The sequence below is a fragment of the Diadema setosum genome, chromosome 12, assembly GCF_964275005.1.
Source record: "Diadema setosum chromosome 12, eeDiaSeto1, whole genome shotgun sequence".
Classification (NCBI taxonomy): Eukaryota; Metazoa; Echinodermata; class Echinoidea; order Diadematoida; family Diadematidae; genus Diadema; species Diadema setosum.
The window spans coordinates 9101415-9126356 of NC_092696.1; the positions used below are offsets into that span (position 1 = coordinate 9101415).

Below are 24942 nucleotides of genomic sequence, written 5' to 3' on the forward strand. Positions count from 1 at the left end.
ACGACTCAGAAATAAAATAGGATTATTGGAATATTTGGAATTCCTCAATGTTATTGCTTGCTTAGGCCTGGTAGTGTGGGAGAAGTTGACCCAGTTGAATTGATCCTCATTTGTTACCCATCGGCGTACATTCATAAACCATAACTAGCAAAGGCCTGCTGGAACAGAATAATTGCCAGTCAACAATGTGCACTCAAGTGTGTGCTCATAGCGTACAAAGCTTATCTATAACACAATTCATTTGGGGGATTTTCAGATTTATTCAAGCCTTGCCACTGCATATCCCTGCGTCACTGGGTCTTTAACTCTTTATGTGCCACGTTCGCACGTCCGACTCAATCAACGGCGTGCCAACTTTGCATATTCTGCTCAAACCCACAAACCCGCCCAAACTGATCAATAAATCGACAAAATGCCCCAGTACAATGAAAGCTTTTCTTGCACTTCCATTGGTATCTCATATACAGTTTAGCATGCATTTTATGTGGTGATTGACGATCTCTAATAGATTTGCGTGTAAATTCTAAGTTTCTGCCACTGTTTTGTGTGCAAAAGTCATGCCTTCACAGTAATGTAGCTCCGGTAATTCTGGTGATTACACAGAATATGAATACTACATTGTATTCCCGTTACCATATTGTTTCTAGAGTGGCCTTGAAGCTCTGTGTGCATCAAGTACGTGTAAGTTCTTCTCCAAAGAAATTTGAAGAAAGACACCAATTTAAAAGTACAGTGTAGTATAAAAACACAAACAAACATCTAAACAGTATACATTGTACATGTTTCTTATTGAACTCTTATTATACAATATTCTCTTTCAACGGCAGATTTAGAGCTTATTAGTCATGCCCACTGTGTTTCACTTCTCATGCTATTAAGCAATTGCAGAACTAGCTTCAACATTTTCCAATATTTTCATTTTATAAAAAATAATACATTGTATAATATATAAAACACACCCATGCACACACACACACACACGAGGACAATATACATTATAATTATGGCAGAGGCATTATTACACCAGACAGGGGAGTGATTGCGGAAAGTGAACTGGACCATTTTGCTCTATTGAAGTGCTTTTCAAACTTAAATTACAAACAGCTCCAACTTCATAGTGAACTTGTGATCAAATTCCTGCAATCAAGCCACGAAAACCCATGTGGCACTGCATTTCAAACTTAACTTGCCACTATCTATAGTCTCCTACGCCCACCATCAATCCACAGACATCAAAAGTTTATAATGGGGTAGAGATTTTATAGCAGGTGTGCTTCAAGAGAACTGAGTGTTGGTACAATTTTCATTAATTTTATCTTGCCAGATTTCTTTGAAGACATAGATGAACAACTGCAGTTGACTCTAGCAATTCAATGGAATTCTAATACGCATAGGAATGAAACTGGGATGCTTCTCTACCAAATGAAACTCGGCCATGTGTGCAGAGATCAAATGCAGAGACTCCAACTCTCCTGCTTTCGACGGACCTGTTCTTCTGCTTGAGATTTAATTTCTCCCACCCTGGCTCTGCGTCTCCCGCTTAAAATGATTTCTTACTTAGTGTTATCGTATGTTGACAAATAAGCCTTATATAGCACGAGAGAGCATCTACAACCATAGAGCTTCCAGGGCCCGCTACAGGCCCTGGACCCCAGCCGCAAGGAACTTCGCGCTCGTGATGTGCGCTTCGCGCGGAGTCTCCCGTTTGCTAGTGGTTTCAGGCGGGAGAATCTCCAGATCAGAAGGTGCTTGGGGTTGGAGTCTCTGCAAAAGGCTTCAACAGAAAATTAGTGCAAGCCCACTGTGACTATCTGCATATATGACTGTGACCAGAAAAGAAGTTTTGAAGAATTCTACACAGAATGATGAAAGAGTCGTCCTCCTGCATAAAGACACTTTGGACTGACCAGGAATATCAAAGGACTAATAACAGTGAATATTCTGCGAGGTTGTTTAATATATTTGCGAATTTTGCGAGTCAGGAGCTATTCGTGAATTTAAAGACACACAAAATTATTGACTCTGATCTCAAAATGAATGGGACGTGCTGGCATACACATCTCCATTCTGTACTGTACTCCATGATTGTGAATTTAACCACTCATAAATCTGATAGGAAGTCCTGATTCACAAAATACTAAACTCGCTAAATATATATGGCATATTATACAGTATTCTCAACATGATTTCATCATCCCACAAAAAAATCAATATTGCATCAGATCCACCACCTTCTGGTTCAGTAGACTACGGGTCAGTTTTACTTTACGAGTACTTTCAGCACATCCGATTGTAGATCTGATATGAAGTGCATCAACTCAACCATGTCATCAGCATACTTGCCAATTAGTAAGATTTTATCAGATTCAGTAAGATTTTTTACGTTAAAAATAGCAAAATCAGATTTTCTGTCAGAGAAATCAGATTTTTAAAAAAAGATTTAGATATACCTTTCATGTGTATTTTCTGAAGATTTGACCAAAAGTAAGATTTTTAACTTCAGTTTGCATAGAAAATAAGATTTTTGCAATCCATGAGTAAGATATTTCATCTTGAAATGTTGGCAGGTATGCATCAGTCAAGAATGCAAACGAATGGGTTCTACGTAGGCTGATAAATAATATGGGAAACTATTCCAACACTCCACTAGCACCAGCTAAATTAAGCCAAAATACTTTAAATTCACACTTTACTGTCTGTAAGTTTTGATTTCATATTCATACTTCACGACAACCATTGCAAATTCCTACAAGCAGCATTCAATTCATGAGCTTTCCTCACTCTTTTTTTCCAATTATTTATTTGTTTGTTTGTTTGTTTGTTTTTTGTTTTACAAAGTTTTCACCTATCATTGATACAATCTCTGGTAACCTACATTGTTGGTTTGAGAGAACAGATGGGCCAATATATGAATGCAAATTCACATCTATTACTAGAAAAACATTCAGAGAGTGCAGACCTCTGCCCAGCAGCTCATTTCTACCCATTCACTCATGCTGAAAATTGCCCAATTTCCCAACATAGAAGCCTAGTGTTTTCGTCATCAGCTTCCTGCATGCTGCACGGTGCCTCAAGCAGAACACACACTTTAGTACGCATTTATAAGCAAACCTTAAATACATGTAGCTTGAACTCCAAAGTTCATTGACCCTGTCTGCCAAAATATCAAAAATCCTTCAAAAACTCACAAAAATTTCTGAATCATTACCAAAATGTAATCATTTGTTCTTTGTGTCATTATCATTTTTTCCTATACGTTTCATCTGAATCCGTTCAAAACTTTTAAAATTATTTTGCAAACAGTCAAACCAATGTCGACAAAAACATAACATCCTTCCTTGGCAGAGGTAACAAGGTTGTTGTGAGTGGCGTCAATGATGATGATGATAATAATAATATGATGATGAACAGGGTGATATTACCGTGATGGCAGTATAAACAAAACAAATTTTCACAGATATAATATATTTAATCATATATAAAATATGCTCTTGGACACAATTTTTCAAACTCTCTACATTTTGCAAGCTGCTCTGGACTATATGACAAAACTGGCACATCAAACAGTGACTCCCCACACCACAGCCAACCTATGTAAAACCGGGGAACAGAATGATGCTGCACAAAATGAAATGCAAGTGTAGTGCAGCAGCATCACGGCAGGTTAGTTTGATACAGGGGTTGTGTTACCACAGATATGAGGCTGTATGTAAGGCAAGTGGTTAAAGGGATGGTACAGTTTTGATTGAGATGGGGCCTTATGTTTCCAACTCTTTTGTGAGACGATGAAAACCTCTTTAATATGAAATATGAAAGAGCATATGCAAGAGAGGAATTCAAAGTTTATTTGTGACCCTGCATCACAAAACCAACAAAAAGTTGCGAGACATGAATTTTTAGCCAAGGGCAGATTCTGAAAGAGTAGACCCTAAACTTTAAGATGATGTATAACTCACTTGAAATGGACTCTCCTAACCTATCTAAATATCAGAAAGAAAGCACACACTCTGGAAAAGTGTGAACCGAGAAAAGGGGCTCTGAGGTACACGGTGTATCTGTCTATAATAAGCGCTTAATCTTTACCAAACCGTGCTAGCTCTGCTGAGGATGAATGGGACAAAAAACAGGAAGTCAACCACTGGAGCAACAACAATAAACGGATTATCAGATTAAGTTGAAATTGAGCATGCATTATCAACACATTCTGCCCATGATTAATGCAAACTTTCAAAGCAGTGGTGTTATCCCTTCAAAAGTTATCAGACTTGAAAGTGAAGAGTGTGCAAAGGGTTATCAAGAAGTGAAAAGGGGCCTCTGAGACATACCTGATCTCATTACTCTACAAAAAAAAAATATTGTAGAAAAACTGCTGAAAATGCACTTTCCCATTAATTTTATGATCCCAAACTTACGAATAATGTAGTAGAATGGTAACTCTTTCAGAAAATATGAAAAAAATTAACTTGTTTGAGCCGTTTCACCTTTTTTGAGTCTTCACATAAAATCGGGGGGGGGGGGGGCGACTTTTTGTTCGTTTTGTGATGCACGGTCACATTTGATGAAAATCTCTTTTGAAATGTCCAAAAACAAAGAGGTCCTGATAAAAGGTTGGACCCACCTTTCATCAGGACCACTTTGTTTCACTTTGTTTCGGGATATCTCAGGATTTCAAAATGGAATTTCATCAAATAAACTTTGAATGACTCTTAGAAGTGTATGCTCTTTCATATGTCATAATATGTGGTTTTTTATTATCTAGCAAAAAGTTAGATTTTGAATGCCAAATCTCAACGAAAAAGTTATCCCTTTAACCCTAAAGGGGCCGGGCTTTTTTGGCTATGCTCAGACCGGGGGCCCGGGGGAGGGGAGGGGGGGGGATGGATTCCCTCCCCCCCCCATTGAGAGTCTAATTTTTGATCTGTCAATCTGTTTTAGCATATTCAACAATTGTACATCACAAAAACTTCCAAAACTCATTTCAATTCCTATGCATTTTATTGTTTTCAGAATTTCTTATGTATTTCCTTGTTTTTCAACTTTTGTTTTTTCTTTGTTTTTTCATTGGAAATTGTCACTGACCACTTTTCTACCATAATTAGCACAAAATTAATCAATAAAAGTGATTAATTGTACAAATAATCAGGTTCTTATGACTTTCATGACAGAGCACTGTTTTCCATAGGAAATGTACACAAAATCACAAAATTTTGCCCGTTTTGGGGCAACATTCCGTTACAAAAATGGGCGTGGCTTCGCAAAAGTATGTGCGGACATTGCAAATTTGGTCTCAAAAGTTGCGCGAGACTTGAACGAAGAAAGTCAAGAAGCCTCGCGATGAGGCCTTCTCACGTTACAGAATTATAGCGCGAAACGTCGAGGGGGGAGGGGCGGATTCCGCCCCCCCCCCCCCGGCCCTTTTAGGGTTAACCTGCATGAGACCTATGTTGGTACATCTATCATTCTATAAGTTTGCCTAAATGGCCGATGGACTCGATGTAGAAGTCGGGCACCATCCTCCTCTCCTCTGGACTCTCGCTACCTTGGCAACGGAGGATCTCCTCCTCGTTGGTGATACCGGTCAGTACGGCCAGTGTCTGCAGGCTACAGTTCTTGCCGAGGAGAATGTCCGTGCTCAGACGGTCGCCCACCATGACGGTCCGCGTGGGGTCAACCTTGAACCTGGAACAAGGACAGCAAGGTGTGAAACAGATGTCCAACTGGAGTTAAAAGAGTTTCTAAGTTGAGACTGAGCAGGGTGAACTTCATTTGAATGACGCTTTCTTTGGAAAGATAGTCCCAAAATATTCAGCAATGTACCTCAGCAAATAATCTCCTATACATAACAAGCTGCTGAGTGGCTTGTGACAGACATTTTTATCATTTCTCGAAGATGGTTTGTTTGGATTATAGCTTAGTCTTTCCATGCAGCTACTTCATTTTTTTTTAATAAAAAGCTCTGCCTGAGTACATTGGAATGGCACCATTTCAAATTACTGAAATTGTGTTATAAACCTCATAATTGAGATTCTTATTACTGATTGGTCAAAAGTATATCATGTGACAAGATGCACTTCCGTCTATCATTGCCTCAGGGTTTTCAGGTCAAGTGATAGAAAGCCAAACCCCTTGTAATAGTAAGGCAAAACCCTGGTGATAGAATCTGTAAACCCTCCTCGACTTTTGCACACTTAACAAGTACACATAGACTTCGCGCGCGGTGTCCGCACCCCCTCCAACGATGTCCACTGTAATACGCGCATCCTACATATTTTAACACATGCGCAAATCATCACACACACTAGCTATTAGCGCACAGGCACATTTCGACATGGCATGGTGAGTGCTCCTCAGTGATTTGAAGTGAGTTGAATGCGGAGCCGGAGGATTTGGAGCAGTTATACTCTAGGATTTGTATGAAGCAAAGACATATCTCAACAGACAATGTTGGAAATATCGAATTAAAACACAATCGACAGGAAGTTGGATACTGTAATCTTCAGTCAAGATTTTACGCAGGAGCTCGCAGAAGGCCACGTGAGTAATCCTGGCTAGTCTACGAAATGTACGAAAACGATGCAAGCAAGTGCTGTGGCCTGTTTAGCTCTACGGTAGAACTACCACTAGGCATAGGGCTAGACCAAGAATCTACTTCGTATGTGACTAGCCCAAGATCTTGACATAGCTACATGTATTAACTAGTTAGACCTGCACTGTGTAGTCTTAAACGATGAGGTATATATTTTAAAGACAAATATTAATTGCTCTGTATTGGGATGGTGGTGGATGGTGGCTAACGCCTCAGGGTGATAGAAGGTTCGGTATGAAAAGCACCTTGGGAATGATTATTTCCACCATCGTCCTCATGAGCAGTCAATATTTGTATTCTTGACTAGCTAATGGCAGACTGCAGCACTGAACGATCATTGCTACCTAGGGATGGGATTTGCTCAAGATGAAAGACCAAAGATCTGAGAGACATTCATGACAGTGATGGGCCAGAAATAACACATCACTGCTACATGTAGGTTTCACTGCCTGACAATCTGGTTGAACACTCGAGGAAAACTGAACATTTTATCTTCAGCATGATAGCTTCATTTACTCATAAAAGAAATAATTTGTTCAGTCTAATGCACTGGACTGTTGTTTCTCTCTGTGTTATTCTCCTGTTAGTCCAGTTGGCCAGATTGAATAACTTGTCAAACTATTAAACTCAAACAAGATTTAGCAAAAACAAACATCCCCATTTTTTGTCAATGTTTGAAAGGTATACCATGAGGCAGGCAATTTTTCTTTCATTAAACATCGCTAGCTTTTTACATCTGTCTATATACACAAATCACACTTACTTTTCTTGAATGCATTCAAACATGAACCTCTGTGGCTTTCCCATGACAGTTGCTCTCCGCTTTGATGCAGTTTCAACTGGCACCACTAGTGAGCCTGTTCCTGGTTTTTGGATAAAACACACACATGCAAACAAATTAAGAGAAAAGAAAAGAGAACAAAACATTGTTTCCCTTGCAAAGGCAACTTTCTGTCTGTGAAAAACTCTGACATTGGCTTGTTTGACCTCAAAGATTCAACTTATTCTCTGAATTTAATGTTTATAAAAAAAGGGGGATTCTGCAAGTCATTTTTTGTGACCAAAATCCCTCTTTTTATGTATTGTATATTAAAAAGCACTTCTTGAAACAGATTTTGTTTTCAAATGATAAACCTGGAAATCAAAGGAGTAATTTGAAATAAAGAAAAAAAAAAGACACTTACTAGTTTGACTTTTTACTGAATACAAATAAAAAACAAGAGTAAGCATCACTAATGTTTCAAAAACACTTCTAGCAATATGCATCCTACACTTTTCAGGTGCTTTTTGTTAAAGTCAAAGATTTTTGTTGTTGTTATTATTCTCTTCTTTTTCTAAATGCTATTCATAGTTCTTTGTATGGTGTACATACCGGTATAATGAGAAAATGTCGCTAATGTCACTGGACTAATATTATGCCAGTAAAAATTGTGTTAATTCAAGTCTCATTTGAATATTACAAAACTAGTTTCACGAGGCTTAGGGTTCCCTAGTGCTCATAAACCAATTACACATTGCACAACAACATCATGACTTATTGCTGTAAGAATATGTGTATCTGATTGGTATTCATGGACTTTTTAATGTTACTAAACCTGACTTATTCATTAACAAAGTGCAAAAGCACACTAACATTAGGAAGTACAAAGTCTATGACGTTATACCTGGGTACCAACACATAAATTGAAGCAATCGATTGCTTGAATATGCGTGTGGATGCAACCCTGATGAAAATAACGTTTGGAACTGTTTTTACTCTCACAATGCACATAATGAAAACCAAGCAAACGAAAAATGTCCCCAAATGAGATAGCACCCCTGGGATACACAAGGAACATGAACTACAGAGTAGCTGCATTCATATGCATGTCATTATGAAAGTCTGGTCTTTATAAACTCACTGACACCCACATACATGTATTGCAATTTTCATACAAAGGGTTACTGGATAACATCCCTGTGTCCAGTAAAGCAATTAGTTAAATGGACACTGCTCCCTGTTTTATCCTTGACTATCTTCCCATTACAACTGTGGTGCATGACCTTTAAAGTGCGTTAACCCATTGGAGACTAGTGCAGAGTATACTCACGCAGGTGTCTATGGGAAAATGCATGTTGTAGCAAAATCTGTCCGTCCTCAACTGATTATTACAGCGTTCATGTGGTCAGGCACTCAGCTGCATTTGCCATGATATTTCAATAGCATTCAGTATTGAAAACTCATCCAACTGAAAGTAAAGCCAGTGCACTGAAGTGTAACAATGAGCCTCTGTCTAGTCTATACAGGAATGTCATTGAGACAGGATGGGGATTACCTTGATTCTGGATTAGATGATCTCTACTCATTGGCCATTCGTTTCCACACATCAACAAAGGGTGCACTTCAGCTGATGTGCCAATCAGCTGACAAAGCACAGTATTGTAAAGATTTAAAACCCTTTCAGCAACTACATGTACCTGAGCCCCACCCCTAGTACACCACTCCCCTCACCCTCCCCCCTCCCCCCCCCCCCCCTGCCACCACAACAAAAGAGAACCAATGGTCTTCAAGAACTACCTGGTACAACGACATCTGAGCCTTTGACAGGGAACTGCGGGTCTTCGTTCGTCGCAATGAAGAAGCTGCCAGGCCTGTTGAGGTACGATGCCGCCCTCATGATCTTCATGTAGCTGAAGTGGTGGTCGAAGCCCAGAACGACACCCTTAACCTACTCAGTGGGGGAAAATGATACCGGTAATCATCATTGCAATGGAAGTACCAAGATGCACTTTACTCTCAGACATACCAAAACATCAGTTGGTGCAACTTTCTGTGTTGATGTTTACCAGTAGTCATGGTTACAAAATATTACCTACACACAACATAAAAAAAAAGGATTGTTTATTTGTACAGCCATATAACTGGTGGGACAATTTAAACAAAGGAAACAAATGGTTGTTATGAAATCGTGATAAACTGACTGACGATCAACAAGCAATGAAAACAGCTGACGCACAACAGTAGCAATAAAGGCAAAACAGTGCTTAGTGTGCAGAAAGTGTCTGTGCATGTGTGTGTGTGTTTTTTTTAATCCAGTCAGATATACATTCTTGCAAATGTATATTTAGTTAATTTAACCCTAAAAGGGCTGGGGATTCCGCCCCCCCCCCCCTCGATGTTTCGCGCTATAATTCTGTAACGCGAGAAGGCCTCATCGCGAGGCTTCTTGACTTTGTTTATTCAAGTCTTGCACATTTAACCTTTTGAGACCAAATTTGCAACGTCCACGCATACTTTTGCGAAGCCACGCCCATTTTTGTAGCGGAATGTCACCCCAAAATGGGCATAATTTTGTGATTTTGTGTACATTTCCTATGGGAAACAGTGCTCTGTCATGAAAGTCATAAAAACCTGATTATTTTTACAATTAATCACTTTCATTGATTGATTTTGTGCTAATTATGGTAGAAAAGTAGTCAGAGACAATTTCCCATGAAAAAACAAAGAAAAAACAAAAGTTGAAAAACAGAGAAATACATAAGAAATTCTGAAAACAATAAAATACATAAGAATTGAAATGAGTTTTGGAAGTTTTTGTGATGTACAATTGTTGAATATGCTAAAACAGATTTACAGATCGAAAATTAGACTCTCGATGCTTTTAATTAGACTAAAATATGATCTTGAGCTTAACTTGCATAATTAATTAATTAAAATTAGAAATTGATTGTTTCAAAAAATCTTATGACATAATCTTGTAGATTATGACGCGTGTCTCACGCATGCAAAATTTCATCGCGATCGCACCACCGATGGCCGAGATCTCAGAGGGGGGAGGAATCCATCCCCCCCCCCCACCGTTAACCTACCGTTAGCTGCACATACCAACTCACCTCTGGATCAAGTGTTACTTCCCCTGTGTGCTCCAATACATTGTCTGGTGAATGGTCAGGCTGTTCAAGAAAATTTTAGAGCAGGAAAGGACAGAAAGGAAGCCAAAAATTAATTTGATCCATGGGCTGAATTTTCACACCCTAGAAAATTCATGGAAAGAGTGCATACTCTCAGAAATGTAAAATTTATTGCTTTTGCAGTCTAGAAAATTGGAAAAAATTGCATTCTCAGGGAGAAAGTATGTTCAATTTCTAATTTTGGAGGAAAATATCAGTCAACATGAGACTTGTAGTTCTGTGTATGGGATAAGAGTTTGCCTTCCATAATTCACTGAAAAAAATCACTTCAAAAATTTTGCATGTCACTATGTAATATCAATGTACAAACTGTATGAAGAAACAGACACCACATGGGATGAAGAAATGTTGAAAAATAATCAAAAGTCGTAACAATATGTACATAGATAGATAAATCAAGACATCTAGATGGACATACAAACTATCAAAAAGGAGTGACAACATGACACATGCTATCTTCGGTATTGAACAATAACTAGGAGGCAGGGTCAAAGGTTACCTACTCCTGTGCCTGTGAAATCGATGCCGTGAAGTTTCATCTCCTCTTCCATGCCCTTTGACCCCATCAGGTAGACCTTGCCGGAGAAGTTCATCTTGTACTTGAGGTAGAGGGCTGCAATGTACGCTGTGCCAAATATCTCGTCCTGGTCATCAACCACAGAGAGAGAGAGAGAAATCACTGATTTTGGCAATAAAAAACAGAGTGCTACATGTTTTGCAACAAACAATATGTGGTATGTCATCAGATTTACTCATACAAACTTGAAGATTACTGAAGGAAGAAAAATGCGTCTAAAGTTGACGTTGGAAATAATCTTACAATATACTTCTTTTCTAAGATATTTTTCTTGCAAAAAAGTAGGGCAAATTGTGTATCTATTTAAAGCTGCTTGATAACTGAAGTGTAATAATACAAGTATAATTGATTGAATTCTGAGAACTTTCTTGCAAGAATTTTCTGATTGATTACCTATCATTATCACTTGTAATTGATTAAGTTATGAATATGCGTCATATTACTACTGTAATAGTGACAGAATGATGAGTGATGATATCATGATAATGATCATAATTTGCTGGATCATAGTACTACATCCATTCAATATGTGCAGAAAGAGTTGAAAATCACCTAGTTTCATCATCACGTTATGACAAATAAAAATATTCGAGATAGTCTTTGTTAATTTTTTTTTTTTTTTTTCAGACATAACAGTGAAAATGAGTAATTTTCCAAAATTTCAATGGCATATGCAATATATCAAAGGAACCTATCAAAACAAATGGTTTTATCTTAATTTCATTTTTCAAGAGTACATAATAAGACTAAAAGAGTATTAACAGATCAATGTTGTAGTCATGCACTTGCCCTGATTTAAGTTGTACTCATGATTTATGGGCACACCTTGTATGTAGCTTGGAAAAATGACAATGTTATCAACAATTATTAAACAAACATGATATTATTGTATCCTGCACTAAAGCAGGCACTGGGGCTGACTGGGCACCACAATCACTTTCTGTACTAGAGTATAACAATTAGAAAACTAAACTGTACAATGTTCCAGGAGATCACTACTAAAGTGATATGAGCTTGCAGTTGCTGGCAGATGAGATCATACCTTGGAAACCACAAATCCCATCTTGTTGAACTTCTCCAGGTATTGTGTTCTTGACTTTGTGCTGTTATTGGTGACAAACAGAGGTTGCTTTCCCTGAAGGATAAAAATGAAAACAAACAGAGCAATCAAAGTTAATCAGATCTTTCATAGAAAGTACTGTGCATTGTCTGAAGGATGGTATGCATAGACAGTGCACATAATTTAACCAGGTATTCCTGGAAGAATTTCCGTTAATAGTACTAGTAATATATTATGATGCCTCACCCCATCCCCCCCCCCCAAAAAAAACCCACACAAAACAAAACAAAAACACCAACAACATCAACAATGAACTATTTTCTTCTAGTTTACAGTTACATGACTTAGGTTTACAGGTACGGTAGTTTTCTTTCTTTTTTCTTTCTTTTTTTTGTGAATATGGTACAAGTTAACTTTTTGATATGAAGAATGTATCATGTATATACAAGATAACCTGTTGAATTACTCCTTTCATTCTTGTCAACAGTACACAAATTCTAAAGACTAAATTAGGATTTGAAGAAAAAAAAAAGGAGAAAGCAACAGCATGTTATCTTACTGAACCAATATTACAGTAGCCCCATATAAAATGATATTACCAGTAAGTTGTATTCAGCTAGAAGAGTTGTGTCAACCCTCAAAATGTTTACCACAAGGTCTAAAGAGATTGAGAAATAGAATCCTGACACATGACATACAATGTAGCAATGCAAATATACCGGTATGTCAGTTGTGGGTGAATACACTGGAGTTCAAGGATTTTTAGATACTTCAGGTAAGAGCTTTACAGTGGTCTAAAGCCTGGCTCTCTATATTCAATTGATCTATTTATATAGTATAAAGCAAAGTTATAGGTTTGGATATGGCCAGAGCAGGCACAAAAAACAGACACTTACCATTGATCTAAGTTTGTTAATGGTGTCCACTGCCCCAGGTATTGGTGTGGCAGAGTGCCATAAGACCCCTATGGATGCAAAGAGAGAAAAATAAAATGAATATATTGTCAAAATGCATATGAATGTCCCCAATCCAACAGCTGCTATTGCTTGCTGATGTATACACTTTGTAGACGACTTCAACCTCAAACTCTACTAGCAAGTACAGACCGATTCGGGTTCGTTGAGGCCAGCAGACAATTTGTAGCACTGGGCGCAGCCATGAGCTCAAATTGCGGTGTCTCAGCCGACCCCCCCCCCCCCCCCCCGCTCTCCCCCACCCCACGGGCAACATGTTTATAAATCGCGCACTTGTAACAAAGGTTCGCGCACTAAGCAAGCATTCGCGCACTCAGTACGAGACGCCCGTTGGCTAAAGCAACCATGCATCAGTTTTCTCATTCCGTGCGCGTGCTAATGTAGGGAGAGGGGTGAGGGAGTGGGAGGGGGGGTCGGCTGAATCACCGCAGTAATGGCGCTGCCCATGCCAAAAATACACATAGCGCGTCACAGAATCGGTCTATAGTATTTACACTCGTAGCACTGATAGAAATAGTGAGATTCCTACACGTGTAGCAAGTGTAGGTCTATTTGCTAGGCTAGTGCAAATGACTTTGTACAATACAGGGACTCTATTTTTTAGAGTATTACAGTGGGGGATAGACTTACACTTATTCATTCACTTGGGTTTCTAGTAGTAAGTAACACACAGCTGAACACGTCTTCAGTTCCATATCCAAGAGTGTGACTACGCCATGACCATATACCCAATGTACATGTACAATGGGATGGGATAACTACTGAATCTAGAGATTGATTAATGAGATAGGTATTTGTGTTTACTTTCTAATAGATTGGTGGTGTAAAATCTGTATTGTTGCACAGATTGTCTACTAATATTGTGTAACTTCGTGAATTTATAAAAATCAAGATTACTTCTACAACTTGTACAGTTGTATGTTGTATGAAATATAAGCATGGGACCATCATAGACCTACATTTTGTTGGATAGTTTAGTACATAAAACGTATCTGTAATTTACATTAAAGCCAACACGACCCGAGGAATAAGAGAAATTTAACGTTACATGTTTGTGATAAGAAAATCAAGGACACGACCTACAAGACTCTCAAAATACCAATACTTGACTACTTCTCAAAAGTTTGGGAGCCCCACTCAGGGCACACTCGTAATCAGATATTAGACTTATACAGTAAAAGAGATAGACTGGAAGCTGTAAAAAACAGAGCACCATGATTTATTAAGCGGGACTATAAAGATTCAGTACAAAAGTATCACCACCATGAAATGTGAGCTGGGCTGCGGGAGTGGGAAATGCTGCAGTGACGCATGGAGATTGGTAGGTAGGACTAGGACTAGTAGGAGAGGACTCATCATTACATTCCGTGGAGGTGCTTGCGGCCATGCGGGTTGTCGGCCTATCCATCGGCCATCAGCCATTGGCCATCAGCCAATCTGAAAGGTCCTTCAGAAGTCACCCTCTAGAGACTACAGTCTCAAGTAGTACAGTGTACAAGCTAGTGTCACTAAACTCTCAGATTCTACTTAAAGTAGGTACTAGTCTAGTCTAAATTGCCACAAATACAAACTGCTACTAAGTCAAGTACAAGACTAGTAGAACTAGAATCTACTAGTAGTAGTTGTAGTACTAGTAGTACGAGAATAGATCATATAACCGGACGCTTTTTTTTCGTGGCTCTGAATTCTGTACTCAGAGGATGAAATTTCGGCTAAAAATAACACCACTTATTTACAGACTCCTGGAAATTACAAATTCAGCCAACTTATGTCAATTGTTCGCTCCAGTTTTTAGAAAATATGCTTCAAACATACCCCTGTAAAAAAAGTTGTCTTTTTGCGCGGTGCAAAATCGCATTGTAATTCCGGACACGATTTTCGCAATGGAATAATCAACGTCTTTCGCACCTTGTCCTTGCACCAGAATCACAATTTATCCCACAAATCACTGTACACATTCTCACCAAACGGACGATAAAAAAAAAAAATCTGCAAATGAGGCTCAAATTTTGTATTTTACAGTTAAATGTCTATCTTGAACATTTCGAACAGTTCACACGATAAAACCTTCTGAAAAAAAAACCACCAATCAAATTTTATTACGTGCTCTGTCTATGGGAGCGCGGGTGTTGAGTTGCGGCCTTGCTTTTTGCATCGTTCGTATTTGAGGACGATATCTTCAAATTTTTGGTATCGATCAGGGAACTTGTGGTTCTATTGGAATCTTCAGCATTTTTCCTCTATGTGAGTAGGATTTCATAGAATTCGGCGACGAAATGTGATTTTAACATGCATTAGTGGATATAGTAGCGTTCATCATTCAGCACTAGATGGCGCTCTCGCGCAAGTACATCGTTTTCTACACACGGTGATCACTAGCTGTAGCAGCTATGACAGGGGTGCATTTATATCATTCTTTTCAAAAGCAATACGGCCCTAGATGTCAAACGACATGTTCGAATCACAAACCTGAACTACTTTTGCCTTCCTTGTACATTGGTTTGAGTCTGCTACGAACCGCTAAGGTAGCCCGAGGAGGACGATCTGTGAGCATGCTAAGTCGAAATTTCGCATTTATTTGTTGTGACCTTGGTGTATTTTGTACTTAATCCACATTGCGCAAAATATGGCAGTGTCGAAACTTCACTTTTTTCAAAATTGAAGTGTTTTCTGATTTTTTGAAAGGAAGATTTATCGACCCCAAGTAAGCCCATACAATGTGGTAACGATGGTACACGAAATGGATCTTGCAATGCCTGTTTCAGTGAAATTGGCTGCCCAATCGCGCAGCCCGTGGAGAGCTTCGCGGTTGCTCCCACGGGAGTCGCTATAGGTGTTGTGTGATTTACGACTGCCCGCCGCCGCCGCGCGGCGGCCGCGCGCTGGCTCGGCGCTAGCGAGCTCTCTACTTATTAATAACTTATGAATATGACGATGGGCGAATCAAAGCCAAGGCTACGTGTACGCCAAAAGTTATTAAAATGCGAGATTTTTTCAAAAAAATGAAAAAATCGACTGATTTAAACACTGTTTATGTTTTCTTAGGATGAACGCTACATACCAGTGGTCTATAGTATAATACTATATTAACTATGACGAGGTGCGGGTCATTCAACTAATGAACTATCTCAAAATCTGAGGTAAAATGTAAATTTCTTCGCATTTTTTGCGATTTCAGTCCACACAACGTTCTCTGACTTTGTCTGAGCCAGAGCCTAACGAAATCTCGCGCGATCGCGCATACTGTCATCAATAATACGCAAAAATGTGCGTGTCTGGAATAAATACAATACCAACACCAATTACCATACCTATTACCATGCTGTCCGGTGATACCATAATTTACCTGCGCTGTGCCCTACAGCTGTAGATTTCTAATCTGGACTGTTGTAGTACTCTACTACTAGTCTAGAACTAGGGTTCTAGTAAATTTACCAGTGTAAAAAGTTAGAGTTCTGAGGAGTAGATTCTACCTAAAGTAAATTTATTCTGCTATTCACACAAATTCTAACAAGGATCATTATAATCGTTGATCACTGGCATTAATTAGAGTCAGAGTTAGATGTAGAGGGCGCTTCGTGTGGATGGACTTTTACTGCCTTGTCGCAGGATTTTAACTTTCAAATCTGTTAAAATTTAGTTTTTAGAATTGTCATCGCAGATTTCCATCAAGTGATTTCTGCTTTTTAAAGCTTTTTTAGCATTACTGCGTATTTATTTTCGTTGTTCAACGTGTGATCTGGCTGAATTTTTATCCTCAATTTTTGCTCTGGCCCGCCTGGTCAGTAACACAAATCCCATACGGAGCATCGTGTTGCGCCACCGCTGAGTCGCCGATACTTGCCCATCAAATTTAGCCCAGATTGATGCTCTGTATATACTTTGCCCACGAAGCCAGAAGATCTTCTCAGCGTGAATTATAGCTCTTGCCTTCACTCCATGCCACTTTGTGTGTATTTTTAGCTTATTCACCAGATACCTGTGTCTTTTGCGTTCTACTTTTGATGTATTTTAATGTTCTGGCCCATCATCATCACCATTTTGGATCGTTTTGATTTGTGCTCCGCCATTTTGGATCGCCATTTTGTTAGCGTGTATTTTCCGCCATCTTTGACCACCATTTTGTCAACGTTGGGGTCACACTAACTCCTGTTTCCATTGCGGTACTCCTCAAGCTCATATCGACTCTCCGGGTTATCACCTTGAACCCACCTTTAATGTGTTTTGGCCACTGATTTCCTTATCTCTAACATGGGAAACATGCACAAGTCTGAGTTCCAACAGCACACCAACTTCAACGCAGCTGTCACACTTTTTGTACTTGCCAGAATACTAGGGAGACTGCTGAATACCCATCCTGGGAATGAGGGATTGCAAACTGTAAGTACATGTATCCATTCCTCATACAGGCCTCGAAATAGGATTTTGGAGGGGCAAGGCCATTTAGAAAAGGGCACTTTTTCCAAGAGGCCAGGGCACTTAGTCAGTCAGAGGGGCACCAAGGCCACATTGGAAAGGGCATGTTTGGTGTTTATGAAAAAGAAAGAAGAAAAACAAACCGAGAAAAACAAACAAACACACACACACACACACACACACACACAAAGTGCAACACACAACAAAAACCTCTTCCCTACAGCTGTAACACATTCCCGATCTCCGCGTTTCTATCAGGTGAAACGACATTTTTTAAAACAGGAATAAAACAACAGTAGGTATTGATTGAAACTCGACACCCTTTCAGGCCAGCCAGGCCAGGCTGCCATGAAACTTCAAAGCACATTCCGACAGCTGGCTGGCAAAACCACAAGGCAAAGGAATTTGCGCGCGCATGTAGAATGCATGCTATGATTAGTCTGTGACAGACAGTTCATGACCTCCAAGAATGCGCCAGTACGCGCGGTTTCTTCTGTTGATTGGTCTCTCTCTCTGAGCTCTCTCCACCCCTCCCCATTCCCCAGTCTGGCACACCTTGGCATCGTGGGATTTTTCTTTTTTCTTGGTGAACTTGGAGTTCACTCTTTACTACTCTATCTGACCCGGCGTTCAGACGATCCCCCTCTTCGCGGGGAGCGCGTAGAGCGATTGTATCTTTTTTACGATCGACCGTCCACACGTGTCTTGATATCCCCCGGTGAACGGGGGACAAATCACTGCTAGGCACCGTATGCGCGTACAAAATGGCATTTTGAGCATGCGCACTTAGGAGAAAAACAGCTGCATGAGCTGCGCGCACTGTCCCCCACCAGAATTTGTTGCCGGGCTCGACAAGCTTGCCGGGGGACAGGGGAATGTCCCACCGAGCGTCCACACGATGGGATTGCCGGGGGATGTCCTGGCAAACGGGACATTCCCCTCGCAGCGGGGGATCGTCTGAACGCAGGGTCTATATGCGCTGCCGATGCCTAGCTACTAGTAGTACATACTCGCGGCCGCTGCGCTGCGGAGGCAGTCGGGACGGTAAAAGCCGGTCGGGCGTACATGTACGTACGTACACGTCGTCTCGTATCTCGGAAAGATACTTTGAGATTGAATCAGATATATCGGGACGCGAGCGCGAGTGAACTGAAGGTATGATATTTGAGATCAGGAAAGTTGTTCAAGCTTATTAAAGAGACTTTGAGAAAGGGCATATTATACATCATAAATAATAACTTTCATTCTAAAAGGGCACCACGGCCCCAATAAAAAGGGCACATTTTTTTTGGCCGTAACTTTGATCAAAAAACAAAAGGCATTGCGGCCAACGAGAGGGGCACCGACGGCCATGGCCGTCGGTGGCCGTCGGTTAATTCGAGGCCTGCTCATACTTCCTTTTTGAGAGACAAATCATCGTGCCTGAATGGCTCTGTTGCTGTTGGAGCATACTGCGATCCTACTGATCAATTTCCCAGTACCGGTTCTGTTTTCGTAAACTATGCCCTGTATATACCCAGAGTCGATACAAGCTCTTTGTTTGCAAGGTACATGTATGACCCAATCTGGAATTCGAGGTTGTCTAACAGAAACAAAATCCTGGACAACATTGTAACACTATATCATTCACCCGCAAGAGAGAAAGGACGTACAGGTATCCTACATCACCTCCAACCAAATCGAACCGTTGTAATGGGCCTGATCATGTGTTCAGGTGATGTTGAAATGAATCCTGGCCCTGTTCACAAACCCAGGCGCACTGAACCATGTCCCCTATGTAGCAAATTAGTGTTCAGCAAAAATAAACTCAAATGTGAAGATTGTCAAGGATCTTTTCACCTCAGCTGTGCCGGAAAAACCCTCAAACAGGTCCAAACCTTAGCTGCAAATTCTACACCATGGTATTGTTCTAGCTGCTGTGCACCTTGCAGTGTGTGTGATGGTGACGTCTTGAGAGATCATCATGCAGTTCAATGCGACAGCTGTGATAAGTGGCTACACACAGCATGCTGTAACATTGACTCCGATACGTATTTTTCACTTATGAATAGCTCTTGCAACTGGATTTGTCCTCAATGTGAAAATCTGTCCTTTTCTGGCTCATTTTTCAGCGTAGATCTAAACATCTCGTCTGAAAATCCCTTTGATGTTTTGAACTCCATAGACACTTCTCAGCCGACTTCGCCAAAAGATGTCTCATCTAAAATGCCAAATCGAAATTTCACTAATTCTAAGCGCCCAATAAAAAAGAAGGACGACTTCAAGATACTTCTTACAAATTGCCAAAGTGTCAGATCTAAAGCCGGAGACATTGAGGTGCTCGTAGACTCTGTCAAACCTGATATCCTGTGTGGAACCGAGTCATGGTTAAACCCCAGCATCAACAGTAGTGAGATTTTTCCTGATCATTTCGATGTACACAGGAAAGACAGGACCCCACCAAAAATTGGAGGGGGGGGGGGGGGGGTTTCCAGGCTGTCAAACTGGACCTGGCTACTTCTCATTGCAATGAATATAACTCAGATTGTGAGATTCTCTGGACTGAAACCAAAATTAAAGGCTGTAGGCCACTGCTCGTTGGAGTTTTCTACCGTCCACCCAATGATAAAGGTGAAGCAATTGAGCACCTTGTGGAATCACTCACCAGAATAGGGCATAAAATTAACTCACATAATGTTATACTCACTGGGGACTTCAACTTGCCAAATATCTCATGGTCTGATCACAGTGTTGAGAGTGGCAGTAACACTGGAGTTGCCAGTAAACTGATCTCCCTAGCTGAGGAATTTGGATTGTATCAACATGTTTCAATAGTTCTGCCACGAGAAGATATGGAAAAACTGAGAGTATCAATACTTGATTTGGTCTTCACAAATAATCCTGAAATTGTACAGAAGGTCACATGTAGAGAAGGAATTTCCGACCACGATGCTGTTGTAATCGATGTCAGAATCACTCCCTTCAGAAAACGTCCAACCAAAAGGAAAATATTTCTACGAAACAAGGCTGATGTAGAGAGTATTAAGCAATCACTCCATGAATTTGCTGAGTATTATCGTAACAACTGTCTTGATTATGATGTGAACAGAAAATGGGAAGAGATTAAATCAAACATTCTCTCAACAATGGAACGCCATGTGCCACATAAATTGTCTTCATCCCGCTTCAACCTACCTTGGTTCGACAGAACCCTGCGTCGTATGGTTAAGAAAAAACAACGTTTGTACAATAAAGCTAGAAAATCGGATAAACCAGCCGATTGGGAAATTTTCAGATCTTTTAGGAAATCCACCCACAAACTCATTAGGAAATCGCGGTCTTCCTACATCAGGAACACCTTAGGGTCTGCCCTGCTTGAAGAACCCACACGTTTTTGGTCTTTTATCAAACGCCTTAATCAAGAAAGCTTTGGGGTCGCTGATCTTGATTTTGAGGGAAAGATAGTCAGCGAAGATCACCTAAAAGCCAATATACTTGTAGTGATCAATTTCAAAGTGTTTTCACGGTTGAACCTGACGGTAACGTCCCCTTGCTTGGCGACAGTCCACACAAACAGATTGATCATCTTACTATTACTGAAGATGGAGTACTTAAATTACTCAAAGGTCTGAACTCTAACAAATCTCCTGGCCCAGACGGCATATCGTACCTTCATGGTTCCTGAAAATTGGCGCCCAACAGTTAGCTATGCCACTACAAGACCTCTTCCAGTCATCGATCAACTCCGGCATTGTCCCACAGGGATGGAAGGAGGCCAATATCGCTGCTGTCTTTAAAAAGGGCAACAGAAGATGTCCCGCTAATTACCGTCTCATCTCACTTACATCGGTAGTGTGCAAAGTTATGGAACACATTATCCATAGCCACGTGATGAAACACCTTGAATCCCATAATATCCTCTCGGACGACCAACATGGCTTCAGGGCTAAGAGATCAACTGAAACCCAACTCATCTTAACCATACATGATATCAGCCATGAATTGAATAAAAACAACTTGGTTGATGCGGCACTGTTAGACTTCACCAAAGCCTTTGATAAGGTTCCACACCGCCGACTCATCTCTAAATTGAAATATTATGGACTTGACGGTGAGATATCCACGTGGGTCCGGAATTTTCTCACCAGTCGCACCCAACGAGTTGTCCTGAACGGTCATTCCTCTTCATCTGCGAGCGTCACCTCAGGTGTACCTCAAGGCACAGTCACTGGTCCTCTATGGTTCCTGTATATAAACGACTTACATTTGTACCAAATGCTGTCTCTTCTAAAGCCAGACTATTTGCTGACGATTGTCTGCTTTATTCACCCACCTCAACTTCCCAAGATGTCGGTATTCTTCAGGATGACCTAAAATCACTGGAAAACTGGCAGGACACCTGGCTAATGAACTTCAACCCATCTAAATGCAGGCCTCGAAATAGGATTTTGGAGGGGCAAGGCCATTTTAGAAAAGGGCACTTTTTCCAAGAGGCCAGGGCACTTAAGTCAGTCAGAGGGGCACCAAGGCCACATTGGAAAGGGCATGTTTGGTGTTTATGAAAAAAGAAAAGAAAAACAAACCGAGAAAAACAAACAAACACACAAAGTGCAACACACAACAAAAACCTCTTCCCTACAGCTGTAACACATTCCCGATCTCCGCGTTTCTATCAGGTGAAACGACATTTTTTAAAACAGGAATAAAACAAGAGTAGGTATTGATTGAAACTCGACACCCTTTCAGGCCAGCCAGGCCAGGCTGCCATGAAACTTCAAAGGACATTCCGACAGCTGGCTGGCAAAACCACAAGGCAAAGGAATTTGCGTGCGCGTGTAGATTGCTATGATTAGTCTGTGACAGACAGTTCATGACCTCCAAGAATGCACCAGTATGCGCGGTTTCTTCTGTTGATTGGTCTCTCTCTCTCCACCCCTCCCCATTCCCTAGTCTGGCACACCTTGGCATTGTGGGATTTTTCTTTTTTCTTGGTGAACTTGGTGTTCACTCTTTACTACTCTATCTGAATATGCGCTGCCTAGCTAGTACATACTCGCGGCCGCTGTGCTGCGGAGGCAGTCGGGACGGTAAAAGCCGGTCGGGCGTACATGTACGTACACGTCGTCTCGTACCTCGGAAAGATACTTTGTGTTTGAATCAGATATATCAGGACGCGAGTGAACTGAAGGTATGATATCTGAGATCAGGAAAGTTGTTCAAGCTTATTAAAGAGACTTTGAGAAAGGGCATATCATACATCATAAATAGTAACTTTCATTCTAAAAGGGCACCACGGCCCCAAGAAAAAGGGCACATTTTTTTTGGCCGTAACTTTGATCATTTAAAACAAAAGGCATTGCGGCCAACGAGAGGGGCACGGCCATGGCCGTTGGTGGCCGTCGCTTAATTCGAGGCCTGTAAATGTTGTACTATTACTTTTGGCAAGAGAAATCCTCCCCACAACACATGTGACCCTGCACCTCAAAACAAACAAAAAGTCGCCAGACATGAATTTTTAGTTAAGACCATATTCTGAAAGAGCAGACTTTAAGCTTTAAAATGATGTATAACTCAAATCAAAATGGACTCTCCTAACCTATCTAAATATTGGAAAGAAAGCACCAACTCAGGAAAAGTGTGAACTGAGAAAAGAGGCTCTGAAGTACAGTCTCTATTCAAGCGCTTAATCTTTACCAAACCGTGCTGGCTGTGCGATGAATGGGACAAAAAACAGGAAATAAACCACCAGACTAACAACAATGGAGGGATTATCAGATTAAACTGAAATTAAACTTGCCTCATTAACACATTCTGTCCATAATTAATGCCAACTTTCAAAGCAGTAGCACTATCCTTTCAAAAGTTATTAGAGTTGAAAATGAAGAGTGTGGACAAGGTTTTTCAGAAATGAAAATGGGATTCTAAAGACACACCTAATCACAGTATTCTACCAAAAATGTCTGAGATAAACTGCTAAAAAACACACTTTCCTGCCCGTTTTGTGATACCAAATTTTAGCATAACGTAAAAGAAGACCCGCTCTTTCAGAAAATATGAAAAAGTCAAGTTCGGCTAAGTTGACCCATTTCACTTATTTTCAGTCCTCACGCAAAATCAGTGTGTGCGACTTTATGTTCATTTTGAGGTGCACGGTCACACATATCAATTTTGTAATTCCGAATTGAAGAGTGTTTCGTCCCACCCCTATCTGGGCATCACCTTATCCAACACCTTAAACTGGAACCCCCATGTTCAGCAAGTTCTTAAGAAAGCCCAAAATGTGCAGAATGTCATCCGCAGAAACCTATGGAACTGTGATACGAAAGTGAAATCTGCTACATATCTGGCCCTAGTGAGACCCATACTCGAATACGCATCATCCGTCTGGGACCCTACCACTAAACACTCCATTAATTCTCTCGAGCGAATCCAACGGCAGGCAGCCAGATTCTGCACGAACACCTATACCAGGGAAGAGGGATCTGTTACAAGGGCATTATCCGAGTTGGGCTGGGAATCGCTCCAGATAAGGAGAAAGCATCAGAGGCTTTGCATGTTGTACAAAATGAAAAACGGTTTAGTCAACGTCCCCCTGTTCTTTACGTTCAACCCAACGCACGTGACACCATGCACCAGAGCAAGAGGCAATAATCAAAAATTTATTCAACAACGACACAGAGCTACACTAGTTTTCCGGGATTCCTTCTTCATAACGACTGTTAAAGACTGGAACCAACTCCCCAACGCAGTGGTCCAATGCCCATCATCATGATCATTGTCCCTGTTCAAGCAAAATTTGATGCAATTTCAATGGTTGCGCTCTATCCACACATAAAGTTTAGTGCTTCTCTACAAGTTAGCGTGGATGTGTCTTCCTGGACATTTTGCTGACTAAACCATACAGATACAGATACAGATACAGAGAGTGATTGGCAGTCACACACAGATTTGGAGGTTGTACTTTCAAAATAGCAGCCATTCCTCACTAAATTTACATCATTCAGGCTGTGCCTGCGGGGGCTTTACCTCGCCAACACACGCCTTTTTGAATAAGTGGGACTGTGTGTGACTATTCGTTGGACGAGCGCGAGACCCAGTCAAAACACTTTGAATATCATAATCTATGTTCACTACAATATTCATACTTACCATCGCAGTCAAGTAATATTGTGTCGATGGAATCCAGAAATTCTTTTACTAGTTGCTTCGTTAATTTGCGACAAGTTGCCATAATATTGTAACATGTAAGCGTCAGTTCAGCTCAGTCACAGTACTTAGTCAATCCACACGCGAGAGCCTAGCCACGAGCGTTTGCGCCGCGCGCTTGACGTGAAACGTTATAGTACGAGCGTCGTCGCATGATCGGCCGTATCTTTCCCGAGGAGATCCAGAGAAAGCC

At 40.6% G+C, this 24942-nt stretch overlaps 1 protein-coding gene across 1 annotated transcript; it reads right to left on the reverse strand.

Annotated features, from left to right (window-relative positions):
• Positions 1-5421: 5421 nt before the first annotated feature.
• Positions 5422-24818, reverse strand: LOC140235590 (glycerol-3-phosphate phosphatase-like). Its single transcript, XM_072315595.1, has 8 exons — positions 24693-24818; positions 13071-13138; positions 12157-12249; positions 11041-11181; positions 10460-10519; positions 9144-9294; positions 7350-7449; positions 5422-5679 (listed from the first exon to the last, which is right to left on the reverse strand). The coding sequence occupies exons 1-8, from the start codon at positions 24772-24774 to the stop codon at positions 5457-5459; spliced, it is 918 nt and encodes a 305-aa protein (XP_072171696.1). The 5' UTR covers positions 24775-24818; the 3' UTR covers positions 5422-5456.
• Positions 24819-24942: the final 124 nt, after the last annotated feature.

Excerpts from the sequence above, each read along its gene's own strand:
- LOC140235590 (XM_072315595.1), bottom strand. The coding sequence starts at position 24,774 with ATGGCAACTTGTCGCAAATTAACGAAGCAACTAGTAAAAGAATTTCTG. Across the intron at positions 11,182-12,156 it reads TGGGATTTGTGGTTTCCAAG|GACGAGATATTTGGCACAGC; the intron begins GTATGATCTCAT and ends GTTGATGACCAG. Across the intron at positions 9,295-10,459 it reads AAGTAACACTTGATCCAGAG|GTTAAGGGTGTCGTTCTGGG; the intron begins GTGAGTTGGTAT and ends CCCACTGAGTAG.